At 39.0% G+C, this 23,677-nt stretch overlaps 1 protein-coding gene across 1 annotated transcript; it reads left to right on the top strand.

The window, feature by feature from the left end:
- The first annotated feature begins 5,331 nt into the window (after window positions 1-5,331).
- dcdc2b (doublecortin domain containing 2B) lies at window positions 5,332-23,238 on the top strand. The gene is made up of 14 exons (XM_029730738.1): window positions 5,332-5,996; window positions 9,583-9,637; window positions 12,259-12,329; window positions 12,412-12,543; window positions 12,981-13,115; window positions 15,231-15,270; window positions 15,405-15,470; window positions 15,594-15,762; window positions 16,209-16,315; window positions 17,100-17,171; window positions 17,910-18,020; window positions 21,333-21,440; window positions 21,656-21,796; window positions 22,442-23,238. Exons 1-13 carry the CDS (start codon window positions 5,716-5,718, stop codon window positions 21,776-21,778), a joined length of 1,470 nt encoding a protein of 489 aa, XP_029586598.1. The 5' UTR covers window positions 5,332-5,715; the 3' UTR covers window positions 21,779-21,796; window positions 22,442-23,238.
- The last annotated feature ends 439 nt before the right edge of the window (window positions 23,239-23,677 follow it).

Genomic DNA, 23,677 nt, shown 5'->3' with positions numbered 1-23,677 from the left:
GATTTTACTGAGTTACAGTTCATATAAGGAAATCAATCAATTTATATAAACTCATTAGGCCCTAATCTACGGATTTCACATGACTGGGAATACAAATATGCATCTGTTGGTCAGAGATTCATTAAAAAAAATGTAGGGGCGTGGATCAGAAAACCAGTCAGTATCTGGTGTGACGACCATTTGCATCATGCAGCGCGACGCATCTCCTTCGCATATAGTTGATTAGGTTGTTATTTGTGGCCTGTAGAATGTTGTCCCACTCCTCTTCAATGGCTGTGCGAATTTGCTGGATATTGGCGGGAACTGGAACACGCTGTCGTACACATCGATCCAGAGCATCCCAAACGTGCTCAATTGGTGACATGTCTGGTGAGTATGCAGGCCATGGAAGAACTGGGACATTTTCAGGATTAGGTACAGATCGTTGTGCCATGGGGCCGTGCATTATCATGCTGAAACATGAGGTGATAGCGGCGGATGAATGGCATGACAATGGGTCTCGGGATCTCATCACGGTATCTCTGCATTCAAATTGCCATCGATAAAATGCAATTGCGTTCATTGTCCATATCTTATGCCTAACCATATCTTAACCCCACAGCCACCATGGGGCACTGTGTTCACAACGTTGACATCAGCAAACCGCTTGCCTACCAGACTCCATACACGTGGTCTGCGGTTGTGAGGCTGGTTGGACGTTCTGCCAAATTCTCTAAAACAATGTTGGAGGCGGCTTATGGTAGAGAAATGAACATTACATTCTCTACCAACTGAGCTACAGCCTTCCCTGTAGCTCAGTTGGTAGAGCATGGTGTTTGCAACACCAGGGTTGTGGGTTCGATTCCCACGGGGGGCCAGCACAGAAAAAAAAATGTATGATATGTATGAAATTGTATGAAATGTATGCATTCACTACTGTAAGTCGCTCTGGATAAGAGCGTCTGCTAAATGACTAAAATGTAAAAAAAAAAATGTCTGGTAACAGCTCTGGTGGAGATTCCTGCAGTCAGCATGCCAATTGCACACTCCCTCAAAACCTGAGACATCTGTGGCATTGTGTGTGACAAAACTGCAGATTTTAGAGTGGCATTTTATTGTACCCAGCACAAGGTACACCTGTGTAATGATCCTGCTGTTTAATCAGCTTCTTGATATGCCACACCTGTTAGTTGGATGGATTATCTTGACAAAGGAGAAATGCTCACTAATAGGGATGTAAACACATTTGTGGCCAACATTTGAGAGAAATAAGCTTTTTGTGCACATGGAAAATTCCTTGCATCCTTTATTTCAGCTCATGAAACATGGGACTAACACTTTACATGTTGCGTTTATATTTTTGTTCCGTTTAAAAGGCTTTGAAAATTAAAGGCTGGTATAAGCTCATTGCTCCATGTGCTTGTTTTTGTGAGAAATCTTAGAAAAAATAACAATAATTTTTTATTAATATACTAAAATATGAAAATACTACATGTTATGTCTCATAATCTAGATTGTTTTTTGTCCTGCGGATTCGAGAAGACAAGTTCATTGGGAAAGTGAGCCTGTCAGGTAGCCGGTATCGTTAGTTCTTGCACAGAATCCAGCCTAGTTAGATGCAATTATCCAGATTTTTGAACACGTTCTTTCTCTGGCCTCTTGATTTAGTCACCCTAATTCTGTCCTCCTACAAATGTAAAAACTCCAATAACCTTTGAATGGATTATGATAGAGACATGAGGTTTGAACCATTGACCAATTATCCATTGGTCAAAATATGTGTTTTTGATTGGACACCCTACACCTAGCTAATTGTGTTTAAGCTAAAGAGAATGACATTACAATGTTGTAGGCAGCACACCTGTTATGAATGAATGCTCTGCCTAAAAGGTGTGGAGCATTAATGGCACAGACGTGCACAACATGTTACTGGAACAACCGAGTTGCAGGTTCAAGACCTGTTCCCCTCTAATGTTACAGTGGTTATTTTCCCAGCATTCCTTTTTTGGATGGAATCGTTCCCATTTCTATTGGGGTTTGTGAGGGAGGTGGCCATCCTGTATGACTGTACTACAGCCTCTGAACCGTCATGGCACAGCAGGTAGTTAGCTAACGTTCCTGCAATGCAAGGTTTCTGATTCAAGGTTTCTGTTTCCTCCTCAATTGCCTCATTACTGACAAGTTGTATTACACCTGGTTCTGGATTTAAGTGTTTCAGTGTTTACTTGATCCCACAGGCACACCCTCGTGAATATTTGGTGAGATAAGAGATCAACTGTTTGAAGTTTGAAGACCGTGTGAGAGATATCGACGAAGACGTAAACCATTTAGATTGGGGGAATATTATTCCCATACCTCATTTCAAAGACTTTGTAAGTAGGGTTTGCCTTTCTCCCGAAGACCATGAGTTCCGCTAGTCATTTCTGCTCAGTTGGTATTTCTAACCAATGTTATTGTACTCTAGCAGCAGGATGGCACATCTTCACCAAAAAAACAAGTGAAAGAGGCACCAGACAGGAGAAGCCAGGAGCAGTCTGGGTTTAGATGTGAGCTATATTACAGCCATTTTCAGAAAGGTAAAGTCTGTGGGTGCGTGTGTGTGTCTGTGTGTGTGTGTGTGTGTGTGTGTGTGTGTGGGGAAACCCAAATGTTTGAGAGATGTCTCTCTCTCTCTCTCTCTCTGATCCTTGTTTTTATTGAATTTATGCTCATTGTTTTTAAGTTATGTAAGTTAATGAGTTGCTTCTCAATGTATCTGCCTTCTCCCATGTTCCCAGCAGTGGTGTAGTCTGGCCATGGAGATTTTCATTCAGGAAGGAGAAGATAAATATTGAATAGAAAGGAAACAATGACATACTTTCTCTCTCTCTTGTTCTCTCTCTTGTTCTCTCTCTTGTTCTCTCTCTTGTTCTCTCTCTTGTTCTCTCGTTCTCTCTCTCTCTCTCTCTCTCTCTCTCTCTCTCTCTCTCTCTCTCTCTCTCTCTCTCTCTCTCTCTCCTACAGTACCTGTGACTGAAAGAGAGACAGAATATCTCCTAATTGCAGAAGACCAAAGAGAGGCTTTTGCTCTAAACTGGACATTCATTTCTCATACTGACATTTTCCCTGTTTGGATAAATCCCTTTACTTTGTTTGAAATTATGTAATTGAGTTAAGAACATACCATAAGTTTAGTCCACAGCTAGTTTGAAATGGAACTGATGTAGCTATCCAATTAGTAGGGGAGAGTGGGATAAGTTGAACCAAAGCCACTCTTGTTTCTAGGAAACCATACACAGTATTAATCATGTAACCAAATATTTAGAAAGAGGTCATCATTTCATGGAGTCTGTGAAGGAAGAAACCACATGGAAAAAGTGGTAAGTAATTTAGACCCCAAAAAACAGATTTTCACCAAGTCAAATTCATTGATTGAATTAAAGGTTTCATGATTCTTTTATCTAAACCAAAGTAGATCATTTTAAAATAGTTTTGTACATCAGTTGGGTTTTCTATAAGCTACAATATAAGGTCCTAAAACTAGCATGAAAGAGCATCCTTGTAGCTGTGTGGGCTAATATAGTCAAAATGTTTGTCCTTAGGTAAATTGAGACAATGGCCACCATACCCCATACAAATGATGATTTCATTTAGTCAGTTTATGCATAACATGTATAGTATTTTTGCAATGTGTCATGCATATGAACTACAGATTTTTATTGTTACAGAGCAGACATCATCATGTCCCATGTATACAAACATAAAACAAGCAGGGTTCTAGCCCCTCTCGAGGTTCTTGAGAGAGCAGCCAAGGAAGTGAGAGAAGGGAAGAAGTCCATTGGAGCAGCAGCAAGGGATGTATAAATAGACAGAATGACACTGAAGAGGGACATTGACGGAAAAAGAAAACAAACATGTATCTGTGTGAAAGAGAGGATATGACAGAGTAGCAAAGGAACACAAGGTCTTATCTGATGACATGGAGTCTGAGCTTGATAAACATATAAAGAATCTCGCGGACCAGTTACCTCTGAATTGGCACAGCGAAACAACGTCCCTGTCCCGGACAACTGGTTAAGAACTGGAAGGGTAAGTGATATTGAACAGAGAGATCTATATCTGAATGTAAGCATGCATTTAAGATATACAATACACCACATCCCCATTTCATGAATTAAACTTTGACCTACCATCAGCATCACCCACTGTCAGAGGACACCATCACCCATTTACCACAAGGCATATCAACTTACCCTGTCCCTTTGCTCAATTTACCCTGTAGATTATACCAAGAGACCACATTTTTTTCACAAGCTATGTTTTCAAAACTGTTATGTTTACATATTTCCAGGGATACACGACATCCTGAAATATATGTAGATATCTTTGGTACATATTTCCCTTGAGGTTGTGATGCTGAATGTAAAAAACGTCTCAACATACCCCACTCTCCCCTACCTTTTGTATATCTCAAACAGTCCGTATGTTGTCCAGGAGGGCAGCCACGTGTGTTTCCAAGCAGAGGATCACTGATTTGAGCCTAGTATGGGGCAGTTGGAGAGTAGAGGAAATGAATCTGTTAGCAGCACACTCACCCCCGTTACAGTGGTGCCTGTGGCCCGGATCGGCAGCTGGGCTCAGCTCAACGGCCGGGGTAGCGAGTTTAGAAGGGGTGAGTGTAATAGAGTTAATATGAATTTACCGTAAGCTCACTCCACAGCTAGTTTGAAATGTTGCCGATGTAGCTATCCAATTGGTACCTTTTGTTTAGCTCAAACGGTTGGTACGTTGTCAAATACGCATTGTCAAATTAAATATCAATTTAATAAAGTTTATTTTTGTAAGTGTCCATTGACTAAATTTGCTCTAGTTTTTTTTACTACTAATACTGTTGTTACTACCGTTGCTACAGTACATGTGATGCTCCTTTACGTCACTACAATTGTTGTCTGCATAACTGCATTTAACCATGATGATCTCCATTGTTTTCAAAGACGTTATGGGAAAGATTCAAGGGAACTCCCTGCCATAACCAGTTTATCTCAGGTGATTCACACAAATGTTTCACATTGAGAGCACACACTCAACACAATCATTAAAAAAGTGCAGTTATATTAAACAACATACTGGTCCTGTCTATGTGGGTATCAAAATAAACACAAAAGCTGCATGTGATTTCCTGACAGCCCATACAAGGTCAAGGGAGACTGTTTGAAATGGATGTATGGAAATGGTATTCCTAGACCCTCTTGTCCCCTCCCAGAGCATTAACTTCTATTGTAGAAGGGTTATCCCTGAGATTGTACTGTAAATACTACAGAACTAGCAGTCATTAGGCTACACGTTGTGAATTCAACAGGTTTTCGAATAGTTCAAAAAATATATATAAAGAGGAGTTTTATGGTTTATCTTATTTATTCAGCATACAACACTTGCATCATCTGTCTCTCGCTCTCCCTCTTTTGTTGTCGTTCGTTGCTACTAATGGTTTGGCCCACAAAGCCAGTCATTGCTGGCTCTGCTGCCATGGCTACCAGGAAATACTCTCGGTCGCCAGAGAGTAGTGTGTGTGTGTGTGAGAGAGAGAGGGAGAGAGAGAGAGAGAACGTGACAGTCCAGAGCTGTGAGAGACCACCACACAGAACACAACAACAGATTAATTTGAACAGGTTTGAGTGGTAGTGGTAGTACCCAGAGCAGACAGGGACCGGAGACGGTAGACAGGGACCGGAGACGGCAGACAGGGTATCTGGAAAAATGGCTTCCTGTGGGTCAGCAACCCTCCTGCCTCCGGTCAAGAGTGTGATGGTCTACAGGAACGGGGACCCCTTCTACTCCGGCAGGAGGTTTGTAGTCAACCATCGACAGGTGTCCACCATGGAGGCGTTTCTCAATGACGTGACCCACTGCATTCAGGCGCCGCTGGCCGTGAGGACCCTGTACACCCCCCGGCAGGGTCACCGGGTCAGGGAGCTGCATGACCTCCAGACCGGGGCCCAGTACGTGGCCGCAGGCTTCGAGAGGTTCAAGAAGCTTGAGTGAGTAGACTATCAGGCAGAATTGTCTAGATTAGAAAGGACAATTAAAGGGCAATTCCACCAATTTTCTACATTTTCATTATCTCCAGCACAATGCCAGTGTCTACATAAGTGAAAACGCGATGACATCATCAACATGTAAAACATTTTTAAAACAGTGATTTTCAAACACTATGAGATTCGCGGTGATGTGAGTAGCAAGAAAATACCCTCCCTCTGGTTAGAAACTGGCAAAAAAAATCACAGTTTTTCTACTTTTAATCCTACCCTATCATATCACAGATCGTTCTTTTTTAGGACCTTCTCATCTTTTTAACCATATATCATAGAAACGCACCATTTTCACATAGACACTGATACAGTGATGGAGTTAATGAATCTGAGGTTGAAATGTGGCGGAATTTCCCTTTAAGGTCACTTTTAAGTTGTTCACTGGCATTGCTCCCAGGCAGTTGGTCCAGATATGGTCCTATGTATACAGGTCTACCATGTTTGTGTAAATGTCTAGATATGATGTTATCAAAATGTTTCTTTGATTTTTATTTTTGTGTGCAGTAGATAAATGTAGATAGTAACCATTATATAAATACATACAGCAATACAGTCAGAAATGCATACAATAATACAGTCAGTAATGCATACAATAATACAGTCAGTAATACAGTCAGTAATACATACAATAATACAGTCAGTAATACAGTCAGTAAAACATACTGTAATACAGGCAGTAATGCATACAATAATACAGTCAGTAAAACATACAATAATACAGGCAGTAATACAGGCAGTAATACAGTCAGTAAAACATACTGTAATACAGGCAGTAATGCATACAATAATACAGGCAGTAATACAGTCAGTAAAACATGCAGTAATGCATACAATAATACAGTCAGTAATACATACCGTAATACAGTCAGTAATGCATACAATAATACAGTCAGTAAAACATACAGTAATACAGGGAGTAATACAGTCAGTAATACATACAATAATACAGTCAGTAATGCATACAATAATACAGTCAGTAATCAGTCAGTAAAACATACAGTAATACATACAGTAATACAGTCAGTAATGCATACAATAATACAGTCAGTAAAACATACAGTAATACAGTCAGTAATGCATACAATAATACAGTCAGTAAAACATACAGTAATACAGGGAGTAATACAGTCAGTAATCCAGGGAGTAATACAGTCAGTAATACATACAGGAATACAGTCAGTAATACAGTCGGTTATACAGTCAGTAATGCATACAATAATACATACAGGAATACAGTCAGTAATACAGTCGGTTATACAGTCAGTAATACAGTCAGTAATACAGACGGTTATACAGTCAGTAATGTATACAATAATACAGTCAGTAATACAGCTGGTTATACAGTCAGTAATACAGTCAGTAATACATACAGTAAGATAGTGAGTAATACAGTCAGTAAAACATTCAGTAATACAGCTGGTTATACAGTCAGTAATACAGCTGGTTATACAGTCAGTAATACAGTCAGTAATACAGCTGGTTATACAGTCAGTAATACAGTCAGTAATACAGCTGGTTATACAGTCAGTAATACAGCTGGTTATACAGTCAGTAATACAGTCAGTAATGCAGCCGGTTATACAGTCAGTAATACAGTCAGTAATGCAGCCGGTTATACAGTCAGTAATGCAGCCGGTTATACAGTCAGTAATACAGTCAGTAATACAGCTGGTTATACAGTCAGTAATACAGTCAGTAATACAGCTGGTTATACGGTCAGTAATACAGTCAGTAATACAGCTGGTTATACAGTCAGTAATACAGTCAGTAATACAGTCAGTAATACAGCTGGTTATACAGTCAGTAATACAGTCAGTAATACAGCTGGTTATACAGTCAGTAATACAGTCAGTAATACAGTCAGTAATACAGTCAGTAATACAGCCGGTTATACAGTCAGTAATACAGTCAGTAATACAGTCAGTAATACAGCTGGTTATACAGTCAGTAATACAGCTGGTTATACAGTCAGTAATACAGTCAGTAATACAGCCGGTTATACAGTCAGTAATACAGCTGGTTATACAGTCAGTAATACAGCTGCTTATGCAGTCAGTAATACAGTCAGTAATACAGTCAGTAATACAGCCGGTTATACAGTCAGGAATACAGTCAGTAATACAGCTGGTTATACAGCCAGTAATACAGTCAGTAATACAGTCAGTAATTCATACAATAATACAGTCAGTAATGCAGCCGGTTATACAGTCAGTAATACAGTCAGTAATACAGTCTGTAATACAGCCGGTTATACAGTCAGTAATACAGCTGGTTATACAGTCAGTAATACAGCCGGTTATACAGTCAGTAATACAGTCAGTAATACAGTCAGTAATACAGCTGGTTATACAGTCAGTAATACAGCTGGCTATACAGTCAGTAATACAGTCAGTAATACAGCCGGTTATACAGTCAGTAATACAGCTGGTTATACAGTCAGTAATACAGCTGCTTATGCAGTCAGTAATACAGTCAGTAATACAGTCAGTAATACAGCCGGTTATACAGTCAGGAATACAGTCAGTAATACAGCTGGTTATACAGTCAGTAATACAGCTGGTTATACAGTCAGTAATACAGTCAGTAATACAGCTGGTTATACAGTCAGTAATACAGTCAGTAATACAGCTGGTTATACAGTCAGTAATACAGTCAGTAATACAGCTGGTTATACAGTCAGTAATACAGTCAGTAATACAGTCAGTAATACAGCCAGTTATACAGTCAGTAATACAGCCGGTTATACAGTCAGTAATATAGTGAGTAATACAGTCAGTAATTCATACAATAATACAGTCAGTAATGCAGCCGGTTATACAGTCAGTAATACAGTCAGTAATACAGTCTGTAATACAGCCGGTTATACAGTCAGTAATACAGTCAGTAATACAGTCAGTAATACAGCCGGTTATACAGTCAGTAATACAGTCAGTAATACAGTCAGTAATACAGCTGGTTATACAGTCAGTAATACAGCTGGTTATACAGTCAGTAATACAGTCAGTAATACAGCCGGTTATACAGTCAGTAATACAGTCAGTAATACAGTCAGTAATACAGCTGGTTATACAGTCAGTAATACAGCTGGTTATACAGTCAGTAATACAGTCAGTAATACAGCCGGTTATACAGTCAGTAATACAGCTGGTTATACAGTCAGTAATACAGCTGCTTATGCAGTCAGTAATACAGTCAGTAATACAGTCAGTAATACAGCCGGTTATACAGTCAGTAATACAGCTGGTTATACAGTCAGTAATACAGCTGGTTATACAGTCAGTAATACAGCCGGTTATACAGGCAGTAATACAGTCAGTAATACAGCCAGTAATACAGTCAGTAATACAGCTGGTTATACAGTCAGTAATACAGCCAGTAATACAGCTGGTTATACAGTCAGTAATACAGCCAGTAATACAGTCAGTAATACAGCTGGTAATACAGCCAGTAATACAGTCATGTGTTAAGCTGTGTCTCACTGAGGATGACTTGTGAACTTTTATCATGTCTCTTGTTTTTTTCTTCTTTCATGCAGTTATTTGAACACAGGGCTGAAGAAGCAGCCTGTACCCATGGGAGAAGGAGCTCGGGTAAGCTTCAATATGGTTTTCTGTCTCTGTCAGCGGTACAGTCCGTTACTCATTAATCTAACCTAACCTATCTGGGGTAGGTCATGCTGACACACACACCCTCAAAATCAGCTAGATCTGACCTGGTACCAGTTGTAACAGAGAACAGATTTTCTTCCACTGAGCAATGGTCATAATTGAGTATTTATTTGACCACACTTCATATTCATTGTGTTTAAATTTGGTTTTGGATGTGCTTTGCATGTCATAATACCGGACACTGTGGTAGACCAAAGCATGATAGACCAAAGCAATAGCATAGTATTGATTTTTGGATACATGTAATCTGTAAATAATGGTCCTCAGCACCAACACAAACTCACAGAGCATGTAGACCACACATCAATAACAAATCAATGTTCTGTACCGTATTTAGTCTTCCAGTGTCTCGGGTCATTCTTGGCCCATTTCAATAGATCTCTGTTCATCATCAGATACATTCATATAAGGAAGATAGATCTTGTGTTAATGAGATCATATTATTTTCAGGGGCGTCAGGACACATATAAACCCATTTCAAGCGCAGCATCTCAATAGCCGTTCGCACAATGGAAAGTGCTTGCTTTGTATTCATCCCAAATGGCTGGCTGGATGGATAGAGATTTATGTATTTCATTTTCCGTTGTGGAGCGTGTTGTGATTCAGAGCAATATCATAGTGGGCTAAATCAGGGTTAGGGTAGTCTTAAAACAAATCTACTTTGAAACGAAAGTATACACCTCATACACATGGTTATGGGCTTAAAAAATAAGACACCTGTACCATGTCAGATATAGAGTTGAAATGTATTACATTTGGAGTTTGCATCCCAATATTACACTTTATATACATCACAGTTGACTGAAATATAACAAAACCCTTTGACATAGAAACAGGATTTTCAGCGGGAAAAATAAGGTGTTAATTTGGAAATTATGAAAAATATGAATAATATTCCACCCATGAGGCCACTACAGGGCGATTTTGTCATTTGACTGCAGGAAAGCTGTGAACAATCATTCTCCATTGTCTGACTGGGACCAGAAGGGCCACCATAACTAACCCATCAACATTAAAATGAAACAGTAGAAAGGCAAAGAAACGTTCTCCAAAAATGGTTAAATCAATAAACATCACCCCTTATACTGTGGCCGAGCCCATCATGACTCTGATTGGTGAACCACGGATCCATTCACAGCTCTTTGTTGGCAAGGTTAGGGACATAATTCTTTTAACATACAGTGTTTTCAACTTAGATATTTGACACACTTTGACATAACACGATTATACTGTGCATGTTCATTTATACAGTCATTATTATTCAACATGTCCGCCCCTTGGATTTGAAATCACAACCTATTGGTTCACAGCATTTCAATCTTCCTGCTGCGCCACGTCTGTGTCAGTTATCAGTTATTTAATCAGACTATTCTCTCATCATTGATTTTGACTGACTTATTTCAGCAATTTTAGGGCTTTTTGTTTAGTTGTCTAATGTTGGTGGGGCATATAACCCTGTTTTAATGTTAACTCCTGAATCACTCTGATCAATAAAATTGTTTTTCTTGAGTGTACTTTTAACAGAGGTGAGATTTATCTAATGTCAAAACATGCTAAATTGGTTCTCAGGAGGTTTTTGTTAACATACATAAAATGTTCCCTTAACTAACCGAAAACTGGACACTCAAACATCTGGGGAACACTACAGGTAACAATACAAAAACATTCTCTCTCACTAGAATTGTTAGCTTGGTAACTCTGTTTAGAGAACTAAGCCATACAGTGGCCTCATCCTGTGTTATCAGGGCTCTGAACAAGCCTGGGCAGGTCTGATTCCCAGCCTACCCAGCCCTTTGCTGGCAGCCCCATGCCTACCACTCTGTTTAAATACAAAAACAACCTTGAATAGTGCCACTTCAAAGTGGAAACATTGTAGAAACATTTATTTTCTAGCTGTGGTTGGGTTTTGTTTGAAGTATTGATTTATTGTTATATTATGTGGTCAGACACAATGAGTGATTCATAGGGCTTGACTCCATAGGGCTTGACTTCATAGGGCTTGACTTCATAGGGCCTGACTTCATTGGACTTGAGTTTTTTTTATAGGGCTTGACTTAATAGGGCTTGTCTTAATAGGGCTTGACTTCATAGACTCTGGACATAATAGAAAGGTCAGGGGAAGTGGACAGAGTGGCTATATATAGTTTAGGTATTCAATGAAGTGGACCACTCAGTCTGTCTTTGTAGATGTGTTATGTAGATACAGTATGTTTTTGGTCAAGATGATGATGTGTGTTGCCATAGACACAGCCCTCTGACTGACAAGCTATAATAATAATAATAATAATAATAATAGATCATAACCGCTTATTGTGAAATGTCTGTGGATGTTCTGTTCCGAAATTAATACAATTGGAATTTACTTTGTTTTAGTAAATTATATCAAATGGCACACTTGATGTCAATGTTTCATCACATGGTTTAATTTGGCATTCACTGATCAGAGGAAGTGGTATTTCTTTCTTGTATTTGATTCTGACCGACAAATCTATCTGAAACTACAGTGCCGTATTCTTTTCTAATGTCCTGTCTTTCTTTCCTAGGCAAGATTACTTCACAGACCGAATGTGTCAGCAAAATGGAGAAAGTATATTCCTCTACCCTGTATCATACAGTAAGTTTCCCTGTTTACACACTCCCATTCTCAAACACTACACACATAGAAACACACTACTTATTTGCGTGTTCCTTTACAGTGTTTTCCGCAACGAAGATCTTCGCTGCTTGCCATTCCGTTTCATAATTCCCAGGACCTGGCAGCACGACCTGGATCAGATCCTCGGTCTAGTCACAGAGAAGGCCAGTTTACGCACTGGAGCAGTGCGCAGGTCAGATACGTACACACACACACACCCTCACACACACATATATACTGTACATACACACACACACACACACCCTCACACACGCATATATACTGCACATACACACACACACACACCCTCACACACACCTATATACTGTACATACGCACACACACACACACCCTCACACACGCATATATACTGTACATACACACACACTGACACAGACACACACACACACACACCCTCACACACGCATATATACTGTACATACACACACACACACACACACACCCTCACACACGCATATATACTGTACATACGCACACACTGACACAGACACACACACACACCCTGACACAGCATGTTTGACCTATTAATGGCAGCCCAACGACCCTTCAGGTACACAGATGACCGTCTCTCTGACCCCGTTAGTGAACCCTGACCCTGTGACCCCTCAGGTTGTGCACTCTAGAGGGTGTAACTGTGTCCAGTGCAGACGAGCTGGTGAGTGGCCAGTTCTACGTGGCTGTGGGAGCAGAGAGGTTCAAGAAGCTTCCCTACGTGGAGCTGTTGGTTCCTAAAGCCTCTGAGAGGTATGGATGGAATTATCATAGTACAGAGATTGTTAGATAATTTGAAAATAGAACAAGCAGCTTTTAGGCAGCCAAGACAAAAAATACTTTTGTGAACTCATTTGACTTTTTCTCCCCTTTTACTAACTCAGACTTTGCTGATAGCTACTTTAGTGAAGAACAATTTACTTACTATGACTGAGATATGTGGTTGTCCCACCTAGCTATATTAAGATCAATGCACTAACTGTAATTCTCTCTGGATAAGAGTGTCTGCTAAATGACTAAAAGGTCAAATGTAAGACTGTATGGGTATTCTATTCTAAAGATATATTGGTCTCAATGGGACTCCCTACTAAAATAAAGGTAAAATAAATATATTAAATAATATTATATAATATAATAAATATAATATGATATAATAAATATAATATAATAGGATATATTTTAATATAATATGATATAATATGATAAAATAAATATAATATGATATAATATGATAAAATAAATATAATATGAAATAATAATGTATTTATTATTATTATTATTATTTTTTTTTTTTTTCTACTGCATCATTGATTGTATGTTGTTTTACTCCATGTGTAATTCTGTGTTTTTGTATGTTGTCGAACTGCTTTGCTTTATCTTGGCCAGGTCGCAATTGTAAATGAGAACTTGTTCTCAACTTGCCTACCTGGTTAAATAAAGGTGAAATAAAAAATAAAAATAAAAAATATGATAAAATAAATATAATATGATATAATATAATAAATGTATTATAATATATGATATAATAAATATAATATAATATAATATGATAAAATAAATAAAATATGATACAATATGATAAAATAAATATAATATGATATAATATGATAAAATAAATATAATATGAAATAATATGATAAAATAAATATAATATGAAATAATATGATAAAATAAATATAATATGATATAATATGATATAATAAATATAATATGATATAATAAATATAATATAATATAATATCATATATTTTAATATAATATGATACAATATGATAAAATAAATATAATATGAAATAATATGATAAAATAAATATAATATGAAATAATATGATAAAATAAATATAATATGATATAATATGATATAATAAATATAATATGAAATAATATAATAAAATAAATATAATATAATAGGATATATTTTAATATAATAAATATAATATGAAATAATATGATAAAATAAATATAATATGATATAATATGATATAATAAATATAATATGAAATAATATGATATAATAAATATAATATAATAGGATATATTTTAATATAATATGAAATAATATGATAAAATAAATATAATATGATATAATATGATAAAATAAATATAATATGAAATAATATGATAAAATAAATATAATATGATATAATATAATAAATGTATTATAATATATGATATAATAAATATAATATAATATAATATCATATATTTTAATATAATATGATACAATATGATAAAATAAATATAATATGATACAATATGATAAAATAAATATAATATGATATAATATAATAAATATATTATAATATAATATGACATAATAAATATAATATGATATGAAATAATATAACATAATGAATATAATATGATATATATTTTAATGTAATATGATATAATAAATAAATATAATATGATATCATATATTTTAATATAATATGATATAATATAATATGATATAATAAATATGATATGATATAATATATTGGAATATAGTATGATATGATATAACATATAATATGATATTATATAATATAATACATCTGATATGATATAATATGATAAATATATATGATATAGTATAATATTATATAATAAATATATGATATGAAATGATATACTATAGTATGATATAATATGTTATATAATGAATTGAATATGATATGAAATGATATAATATAATAAATATAATATAATATGATATCATATATTTTAACATGATATCATATAATATAAATAATATAATATATTATATTATAATATGATATAATAACATTATAAATATAATATATAATATGATATAGTATAGTATAATATAATACATTTGATATAATATGGATTTCTATATCATATGAGTTTCATATTATTTTCCAGAAATTACCCTGGAAATAGAAGGCTGTCAAGGAGATATAAGGTAAGCTACTGTCTGTCTAACACCTACTGTATGTCTAACACTTCATAGTCTAATATTTTGTATATTTATTTTGGTCTGTAGGACAATTGAGCTTGGTTATAAAGGTACACGTTGTCTCCCTTTGTCTTGCTCAGGGCAGGAAGGCAGCCAGTGGCCCTGAGGACAGCTACAGTGACTCTGCTCTCCTGGACTCTCCAGAGGTACTGTCAAAAAACTGTAGTGGAAAATAAAGTTTCTTATTGTATAAAGTAGTCCAGACCGGTTTCAGTCTGTTTTCTTCCATTTGGTGCCTAATGAACACAACCCTGGTGTTGTGGTCCCAGTTGGATGGGCGGAGGGTGAAGTCCACTGGGGATGAGGTGGGGGAGACGGCTCTCCCATCCATCCAGAGGAGTCCAGTGAAGGAGGAGAGCTCTATCTTCTACGCCAAACCAGTGAAAGTCCGAGTGAGGAACAGAGGCCATCCCAGGCCTCCACCAAGGACTGGACCAGGTAGGAGCACACAGACACACACTCCAATTACCTGGGGGCCAGTGTCAGGCTTGCTGTTCTCACTGAGGACCTGGTTTTAATAGGAATTAGATACCAGAAGGGGAGCCACGAGAAAGCAGCTTGTGGGTCTGGTGTGGCCCCTGGCATATGGTCTGGTGTGGCCCCTGGCATATGGTCTGGTGTGGCCCCTGGCATATGGTCTGGTGTGGCCCCTGGCATATGGTCTGGTGTGGCCCCTGGCATATGGTCTGGAGTGGCCCTTGGCATATGGTCTGGTGTGGCCCCTGGCAAATGGTCTGGTGTGGCCCTTGGCATATGGTCTGGTGTGGCCCCTGGCAAATGGTCTGGTGTGGCCCTTGGCATAGTGTGAAATATTGCATTCATGATTGTGTCAATGCACATTTACAATGATTGATCATTCATGTTCATGTTGGTGTGTGTTGTAGCCCAGGACAGTGTGTTCAGAGCTGTACGGAGGAAGAGAGAGGAGGTGCAGGGGGCTGAGGAGGTGCTGGAGGATGAGAACACAGCAGTAGATGTTCCCGTTGACCAGGTAGGCCGACACCTCATTCTTTTCTCTCTCCTCCACTCTTTTATTGTCCTCTTACCCAAAGCTCTCCGTTCCATGACAGTGACCAAGCCCTCCACTCTGAGCTCCAGCTCCTACCCTCAGGTTCCAGATACAACTGCCCGGACTAAAAAGCAACAGATACGAGCACTCCTTCGTACCCACCACCATGAACATGTTAAACACAGGGCCCTGGTATGGAAAGGGAATCAAATGATCCTGATTTGGACATGCACTCTGTTGCCTGAAATTGCATATAACCAGGGGCGCAGCTTTCACTGGGGACGGGAGGGACATGTCCCCCCCACATTCTGAAATAGCATTTTTGTCATCCCCCAGTTTTATCATTGGAATGTGATACAAAACGAGGCAACGGTTTGCTTTAGGACCATGCGGACGCCTCCAAGCAGTCGGTTGGGCTGTTTAGAGTGTTTATCCCCGGGATAAAAAAGAAACAATACTAATAATAATTATTCCCCCACCCCTTCATATAATGATGTTTCTGTGTACTTTGTGGGGTGTTGTTGTTTTTTTTAACTCTTTTGTATGTGCTCTAAGTTTTTTCATCATATTACCCCTGCCTATAACCAAATGTCCTTCTGGGTAACAATCAAGTTTAAACTGTCCTTTCTTCCCTTACCAGTGCAATGGGACCATTTTCCATTTCTCTCTTTGAAATAATGTATATGAGGGTTATATGTAATGTGTTGAGGTGTGGATTATAGTTAAGCAAACTGTAGTATTGTGGTGTTGTATCTTTATCTTTTAGAGAGTGGCAGAGACAGTAGAGGACGAGGACCTTATTGGGAGAAATCCTACTCATTCCAACAGCCAAGATCAGGTGTGTATCTGTCTGGGATAGTCTCATTCCTTGAGTGACATGAGGTTTTGTAGAAGTCGCAGATTGTTTATCATACATGTTTATCCAGGTTGTATGGTTGGTAGTGTGAAGCTACGAGAGCTGCTTTGTATTGTTCTCCTCTAGATTTTGACCAAGGCTACATAAGATCCCCTTCCTCACCCAGAACACCCAGACAATGTTTGTCTGGTCAAGGATCATCGCTCATGATTTGACAAATCATTCTCAACATGAGATATGCTGTTACATTTACATTTGTACATTTCAGTCTGCTGTTAGATGTACATTTCAGTCTGCTGTTAGATGGACATTTCAGTCTGCTGTTAGATGTCTGCTGTTAGATGGACATTTCAGTCTGCTGTTAGATGCCTGCTGTTAGATGGACATTTCAGTCTGCTGTTAGATGTACATTTCAGTCTGCTGTTAGATGGACATTTCAGTCTGCTGTTAGATGGACATTTCAGTCTGCTGTTAGATGGACATTTCACATTTCAGTCTGCTGTTAGATGGACATTTCAGTCTGCTTTTAGATGTACATTTCAGTCTGCTGTTAGATGTACATTTCAGTCTGCTGTTAGATGGACATTTCAGTCTGCTGTTAGATGGACATTTCAGTCTGCTGTTAGATGGACATTTCAGTCTGCTGTTAGATGGACACTTTAGTCTGCTGTTACATGATAGAACCACTCAGATAATTGTGATTTTCGTCCAATCACAAAGTTGGAATCATCGACTGAGAAAGACAGGAACTCACCTGAAAATACCAGCTCTTCAATCTGCAAAGAGGATGTTATCGATGGGAGCCCTACGCTTGATACAGAAATGCCACAGGTACAGAAGGCTTTCATTCATTAAGTAACAGTGCAATTATAAAAATAGCTCATACCTTTCACTACTTTGGGGCTCACCTGTCTGTCTGTAGTTAGAGACTGAGGAAAAGGTGTGTGTGTGTGTGTGTGCTTGCTTGCTTGCATGAGAGAGCGAGATGAGCCAGATAACACAGACAACAGTGATCATACTGTATACATACTGTATACACTGAGTGTACAAAACATTAAGAACATCTTCCTAATATTGAGTTGTACCTCCTTTTGCCCTCAGAACAGACTCAATTCGTTGGGGCATGGATTCTACAAGGTGTCAAAAGCGTTCCACAGGGATGCTGGCCCATGTTGACTCCAATGCTTCCCACAGTTGTGTCAAGTTGGCTGGATATCCTTTGGGTGGTGGACCATTCTTAATACACACGGGAAACTGTTGAGCGTGAAAAAGCCAGCAGCGTTGCAGTCATTGACACAAACCGGTGCGCCTGATCCCTACTCCCACACTCTGTTCAAAGGACCTTAAATCTTTTGTCTTTCTCATTCACCTACTGAATGGCACACATACACAATCCATGTCTCAAGGCGTAAAAATGATTTAACCTGTCTCCTCCCCTTCATCTACAGTGATTGAAGTGGATCAATAAGGGATCACAGCTTTCACCTGGACAGTCTAAAGCTTTGTTCACACCGCAGTCCTTAATGTTCAAATTAATTTTGTTTTGTTCCAAATCCGTTTTGAACTACTGACTGTCTAAACAGCAAGTTACAAGTGACCAAATCAGATGTGTGTTCAGACAGCAGTCATTTGACCAAATCAGATGTGTGCTCAGACAGCAGTCATTTGACCAAATCAGATGTGTGTTCAGACAGCAGTCATTTGACCAAATCAGATGTGTGTTCAGACAGCAGTCATTTGACCAAATCAGATGTGTTCAGACAGCAGTCATTTGACCAAATCAGATGTGTGCTCAGACAGCAGTCATTTGACCAAATCAGATGTGTGTTCAGACAGCAGTCATTTGACCAAATCAGATGTGTGTGTTCAGACAGCAGTCATTTGACCAAATCAGACAGCAGTCATTTGCTGACAAGGCTACCCTAGTTGTCATAGTAACAACGGGTATGTGTGCAGTGGTGTAAGCTGATTGGTCGTGGTGCTCGTGCTTCCTGTCACTCAGAAGTTATGTAGCAAGCTAAGGTGACAACATTGTCATGGACGTTTCCCAGTTGCTTTGAATGTTTAAAATCATAGTGTAAGAACACTTATAACGCCTCAAACGATGAGATCCAACTTTCAAAACGAGACCTTTTTGGCTAGCCACAGCAGTCAACTAGCTACAGTGAGGGAAAAAAGTATTTGATCCCCTGCTGATTTTGTACGTTTGCCCACTGACAAAAGAAAGGATCAGTCTATAATTTTAATGGTAGGTTTATTTGAACAGTGAGAGACAGAATAACAACAAAAATATCCAGAAAAACGCATGTCAAAAATGTTATAAATTGATTTGCATTTTAATGAGGGAAATAAGTATTTGACCCCCTCTCAATCAGAAAGATTTCTGGCTCCCAGGTGTCTTTTATACAGGTAACGAGCTGAGAATAGGAGCACACTCTTAAAGGGAGTGCTCCTAACCGCAGCTTGTTACCTGTAAAAAAGACACCTGTCCACAGAAGCAATCAATCAATCAGATTCCAAACTCTCCACCATGGCCAAGACCAAAGAGCTCTCCAAGGATGTCAGGGACAAGATTGTAGACCTACACAAGGCTGGAATGGGCTACAAGACCATCGCCAAGCAGCTTGGTGAGAAGGTGACAACATTTGGTGCAATTATTCACAAATAGAAGAAACACAAAACAACTGTTAATATCCCTCGGCCTGGGGCTCCATGCAAGATCTCACCTGGTGGAGTTGCAATGATCATGAGAATGGTGAGGAATCAGCCCAGAACTACACGGGAGGATCTTGTCAATGATCTCAAGGCAGCTGGGACCATAGTCACCAAGAAAACAATTGGTAACACACTACGCCGTGAAGGACTGAAATCCTGCAGCGCCCGCAAGGTCCCCCTGCTCAAGAATACATATACAGGCCCGTCTGAAGTCTGCCAATGAACATCTGAATGACTCAGAGGACAACTGGTAAAAGTGTTGTGGTCAGATGAGACCAAAATGGAGCTCTTTGACATCAACTCAACTCGCCGTGTTTGGAGGAGGAGGAATGCTGCCTATGACCCCAAGAACACCATCTCCACCGTCAAACATGGAGGTGGAAACATTATGCTTTGGGGGTGTTTTTCTGCTAGGGGGACAGGACAACTTCACCGCATCAAAGGGACGATGGACGGGGCCATGTACCGTCAAATCTTGGGTGAGAACCTCCTTCCTTCAGCCAGGGCATTGAAAATGGGTCGTGGATGGGTATTCCAGCATGACAATGACCCAAAACACACGGCCAAGGCAACAAAGGAGTGGCTCAAGAAGAAGCACATTAAGGCCCTGGAGTGGCCTAGCCAGTCTCCAGACCTTAATCCCATAGAAAATCTGTGGAGGGAGCTGAAGGTTCGAGTTGCCAAACGTCAGCCTCGAAACCTTAATGACTTGGAGAAGATCTGCAAAGAGGAGTGGGACAAAATCCCTCCTGAGATGTGTGCAAACCTGGTGGCCAACTACAAGAAACATCTGACCTCTGTGATTGCCAACAAGGGGTTTGCCACCACGTACTAAGTCATGTTTTGCAGAGGGGTCAAATACTTATTTCTCTCATTAAAATGCAAATCATTTTATAACATTTTTGACATGTGTTTTTCTGGATTTTTGTTGTTGTTATTCTGTCTCTCACTGTTCAAATAAACCTACTATTAAAATTATAGACTGATCATTTCTTTGTAAGTGGGCAAATGTACAAAATCAGCAGGGGATCAAATACTTTTTCCCCCCACTGGAGTTAGCTGTTTAGTTTTCTAGCAAATAAATCAGATTTGACCGTTCAGACACAAGTCACATGGCCAGGAATCAGATTTGTATCTGACTTCAAACCACCTACAAATGTGGCATGAAATATCCGATTCCATGTGCTTTTTGGCTGTTCAAAATGTAGGAAAAAGAACAGATTCGAATCGGATATGCCAATAAATAGAATTTGAAACTGCCAATGTGAACACGGCTTATGTCATGGAAAGAGCAGGTGTTCATAATGTTTTGTACACTGATGGTATGTGTTCTTGTGCGATATACTCATTCACTGATATAGTCATGCTCTACCACACTGAAGATGTTGGATACATTTTCATGGTTTACATGTTCTTCGTCTAACAAAGGCAAACACATCCCTGGAGCATGAGATGAACTCTACTGCAGATCCATCTGTCCACAAAAAAGAAGGCGCTGCCTTAAAGAGTTGTGTGTCTGCTACTGATACGCCAGAGGTACACACACACACACACACACACACACACACACACACACACACACACACACACACACACACACACACACACACACACACACACACACACACACACACACACACACACACACACACACACACACTGTTATTCAGTACAGCATGAATACACATACAGAGGCGAACACACTCAATTTCTAGAAATGAATTCTGTCTGTACCCTCACCCCTATTCAAGGAGCCGAAGACGGAGCCAAAGCCAACCACTCCACACCCAAGGGCTTCTTCGTCATCAACATCCTCCGCATCTCAAAGTTCTCCGAAAAGCGGGGGTATCCAAGGAAACCGTTCGAGTATTTGATCAGGCTCGATTGAATAGGTGAATTTAAACATGGGCGCACCTTTGATTTTAGAAGTGGGGGGGGGCAAATTATGATTATTTTCTTTATCTAGTCGGATAAACACTCCAAACAGCCTACCCGACCGCTCGGAGGCGTCCGCATGGTCCTAAAGCACACCGCTGCCAGTGAAAGTTGCGCCCTTGGGTTTAAATGATCATCCTAGAGTGGTTTAAATACATGCTCTGGTACTTTGACCACTAATAAGTCTTTTTTTAAACCTCCAACTTTGGTCTGGATGTGTCAATTTTAGTTCATACATGCATAATCTATGAGCAGAATTACTCTCAAAGTGACACAAAATCCCTAGTTTGAAAGCGACAGTTTTCTGGAAACTGTGCAGCACCATTTTCCCTACATTTACCCCCGTGCGGGCCAGCACCCTAGCAATTAGAGTTTCAACCAATGAGCTTCAGCCCATCCCCATTTGAGTGACAGCTAGCAAGACGCACACACACAGCGTGCACATATCTGCAGGTGACGTAGTACGCAATTTTCGGGGACCACTTTTTGACTTGTGGGTGCAACTTTCAGAACTACTGGCTAAAAAGTATACAAAAGTACCAGAGAATATCCTTAAAAGAAAATATATTTTAGCCCTGTCTGATTGGTTTTTTTCTTTTAAGGGAGTCCTCATGCCCTCCACCGGACACCTTAATGAAGCAGTCCTCATGCCCTCCACCGGACACCTTAATGAAGCAGTCCTCATGCCCTCCACCGGACACCTTAATGAAGCAGTCCTCATGCCCTCCACCGGACACCTTAATGAAGCAGTCCTCATGCCCTCCACCGGACACCTTAATGAAGCAGTCCTCATGCCCTCCACCGGACACCTTAATGAAGCAGTCCTCATACCCTCCACCGGACACCTTAATGAAGCAGTCCGGTCCCTCCAACAAGCACCTTAATGAAGCAGTCCGGTTCTCAGAATGGGCCTGTGGCTTATGAGGAGAGTGGAGGATAGTAACAAGATCATTGTTTCTATAATCTACCATCTATTGTTTTCATTATTAAACTGAGAATCCAAAATGCGAATGTATTCTGCAGGAAATACTGTGGTACAGTAATCAGGTAATCTATGTAATATTTCTTTAAAAATAATACTAATGACACACAATGCTTTTACTTTGATGGAAAGCGGCAACATATTGTAAACAGGAAAAAGTATTTTTGAGACAATAAGAGAACAAGTAGGACAGGGTTCTGTATTATTCAGTTATAGAACATATACAATGAATGTAAAGTTATTGTGTTTTATCAAAATATACTTTAATATCTAATGGAAATATACAATATAAAATATTTCATATCTTACAAAAAACAACTGCAATGTCCTCTGTGGTTGTACAGTACAAACATTTTGGTTGACTCAAACAATTCATATGCTATTATTTCTGAATAAAACGCGCAATACAACAGTAAACAGTTTTTCCCACAAAATATACACTACCAACATATCACTTTGCACCTAACACTTTGCAGTTTCATATCAAAATAATATCTTTATATACATAAAAAATGACGATGTAATGTTTGTGATCTAGATGCACAGTAGCAGCAGCATTGATTAAAACAACTGAACTCCGGTTGGTCTGTTTTCCAAACCAACACATTGACTGTGGTCTTCTGCAGTCCTATAGTGTTTCTATGGGCATTCACACAGCATGGCATCAGAATGACTAGAATAGCTGGCTGGAATGAACCCTAAATGAACTCACAGTAGTTATAAGGTATGGGATTAGCCACAGCACTGTGCATGCTGAGTTCTCGCTAAGTTAATTTACATACTCATTCACACAACGTACAATCCCTACTGCCTGGCTGGCAGAGGTCAGGATTGTGGCAGAGGTCAGGGTTGTGGT

This window comes from Salmo trutta, chromosome 33 (assembly GCF_901001165.1).
Source record: "Salmo trutta chromosome 33, fSalTru1.1, whole genome shotgun sequence".
NCBI classification, from domain to species: Eukaryota; Metazoa; Chordata; class Actinopteri; order Salmoniformes; family Salmonidae; genus Salmo; species Salmo trutta.
Note: the sequence above shows the minus strand (reverse complement) of the source record. Positions and strands in the feature narration are given on the sequence as shown.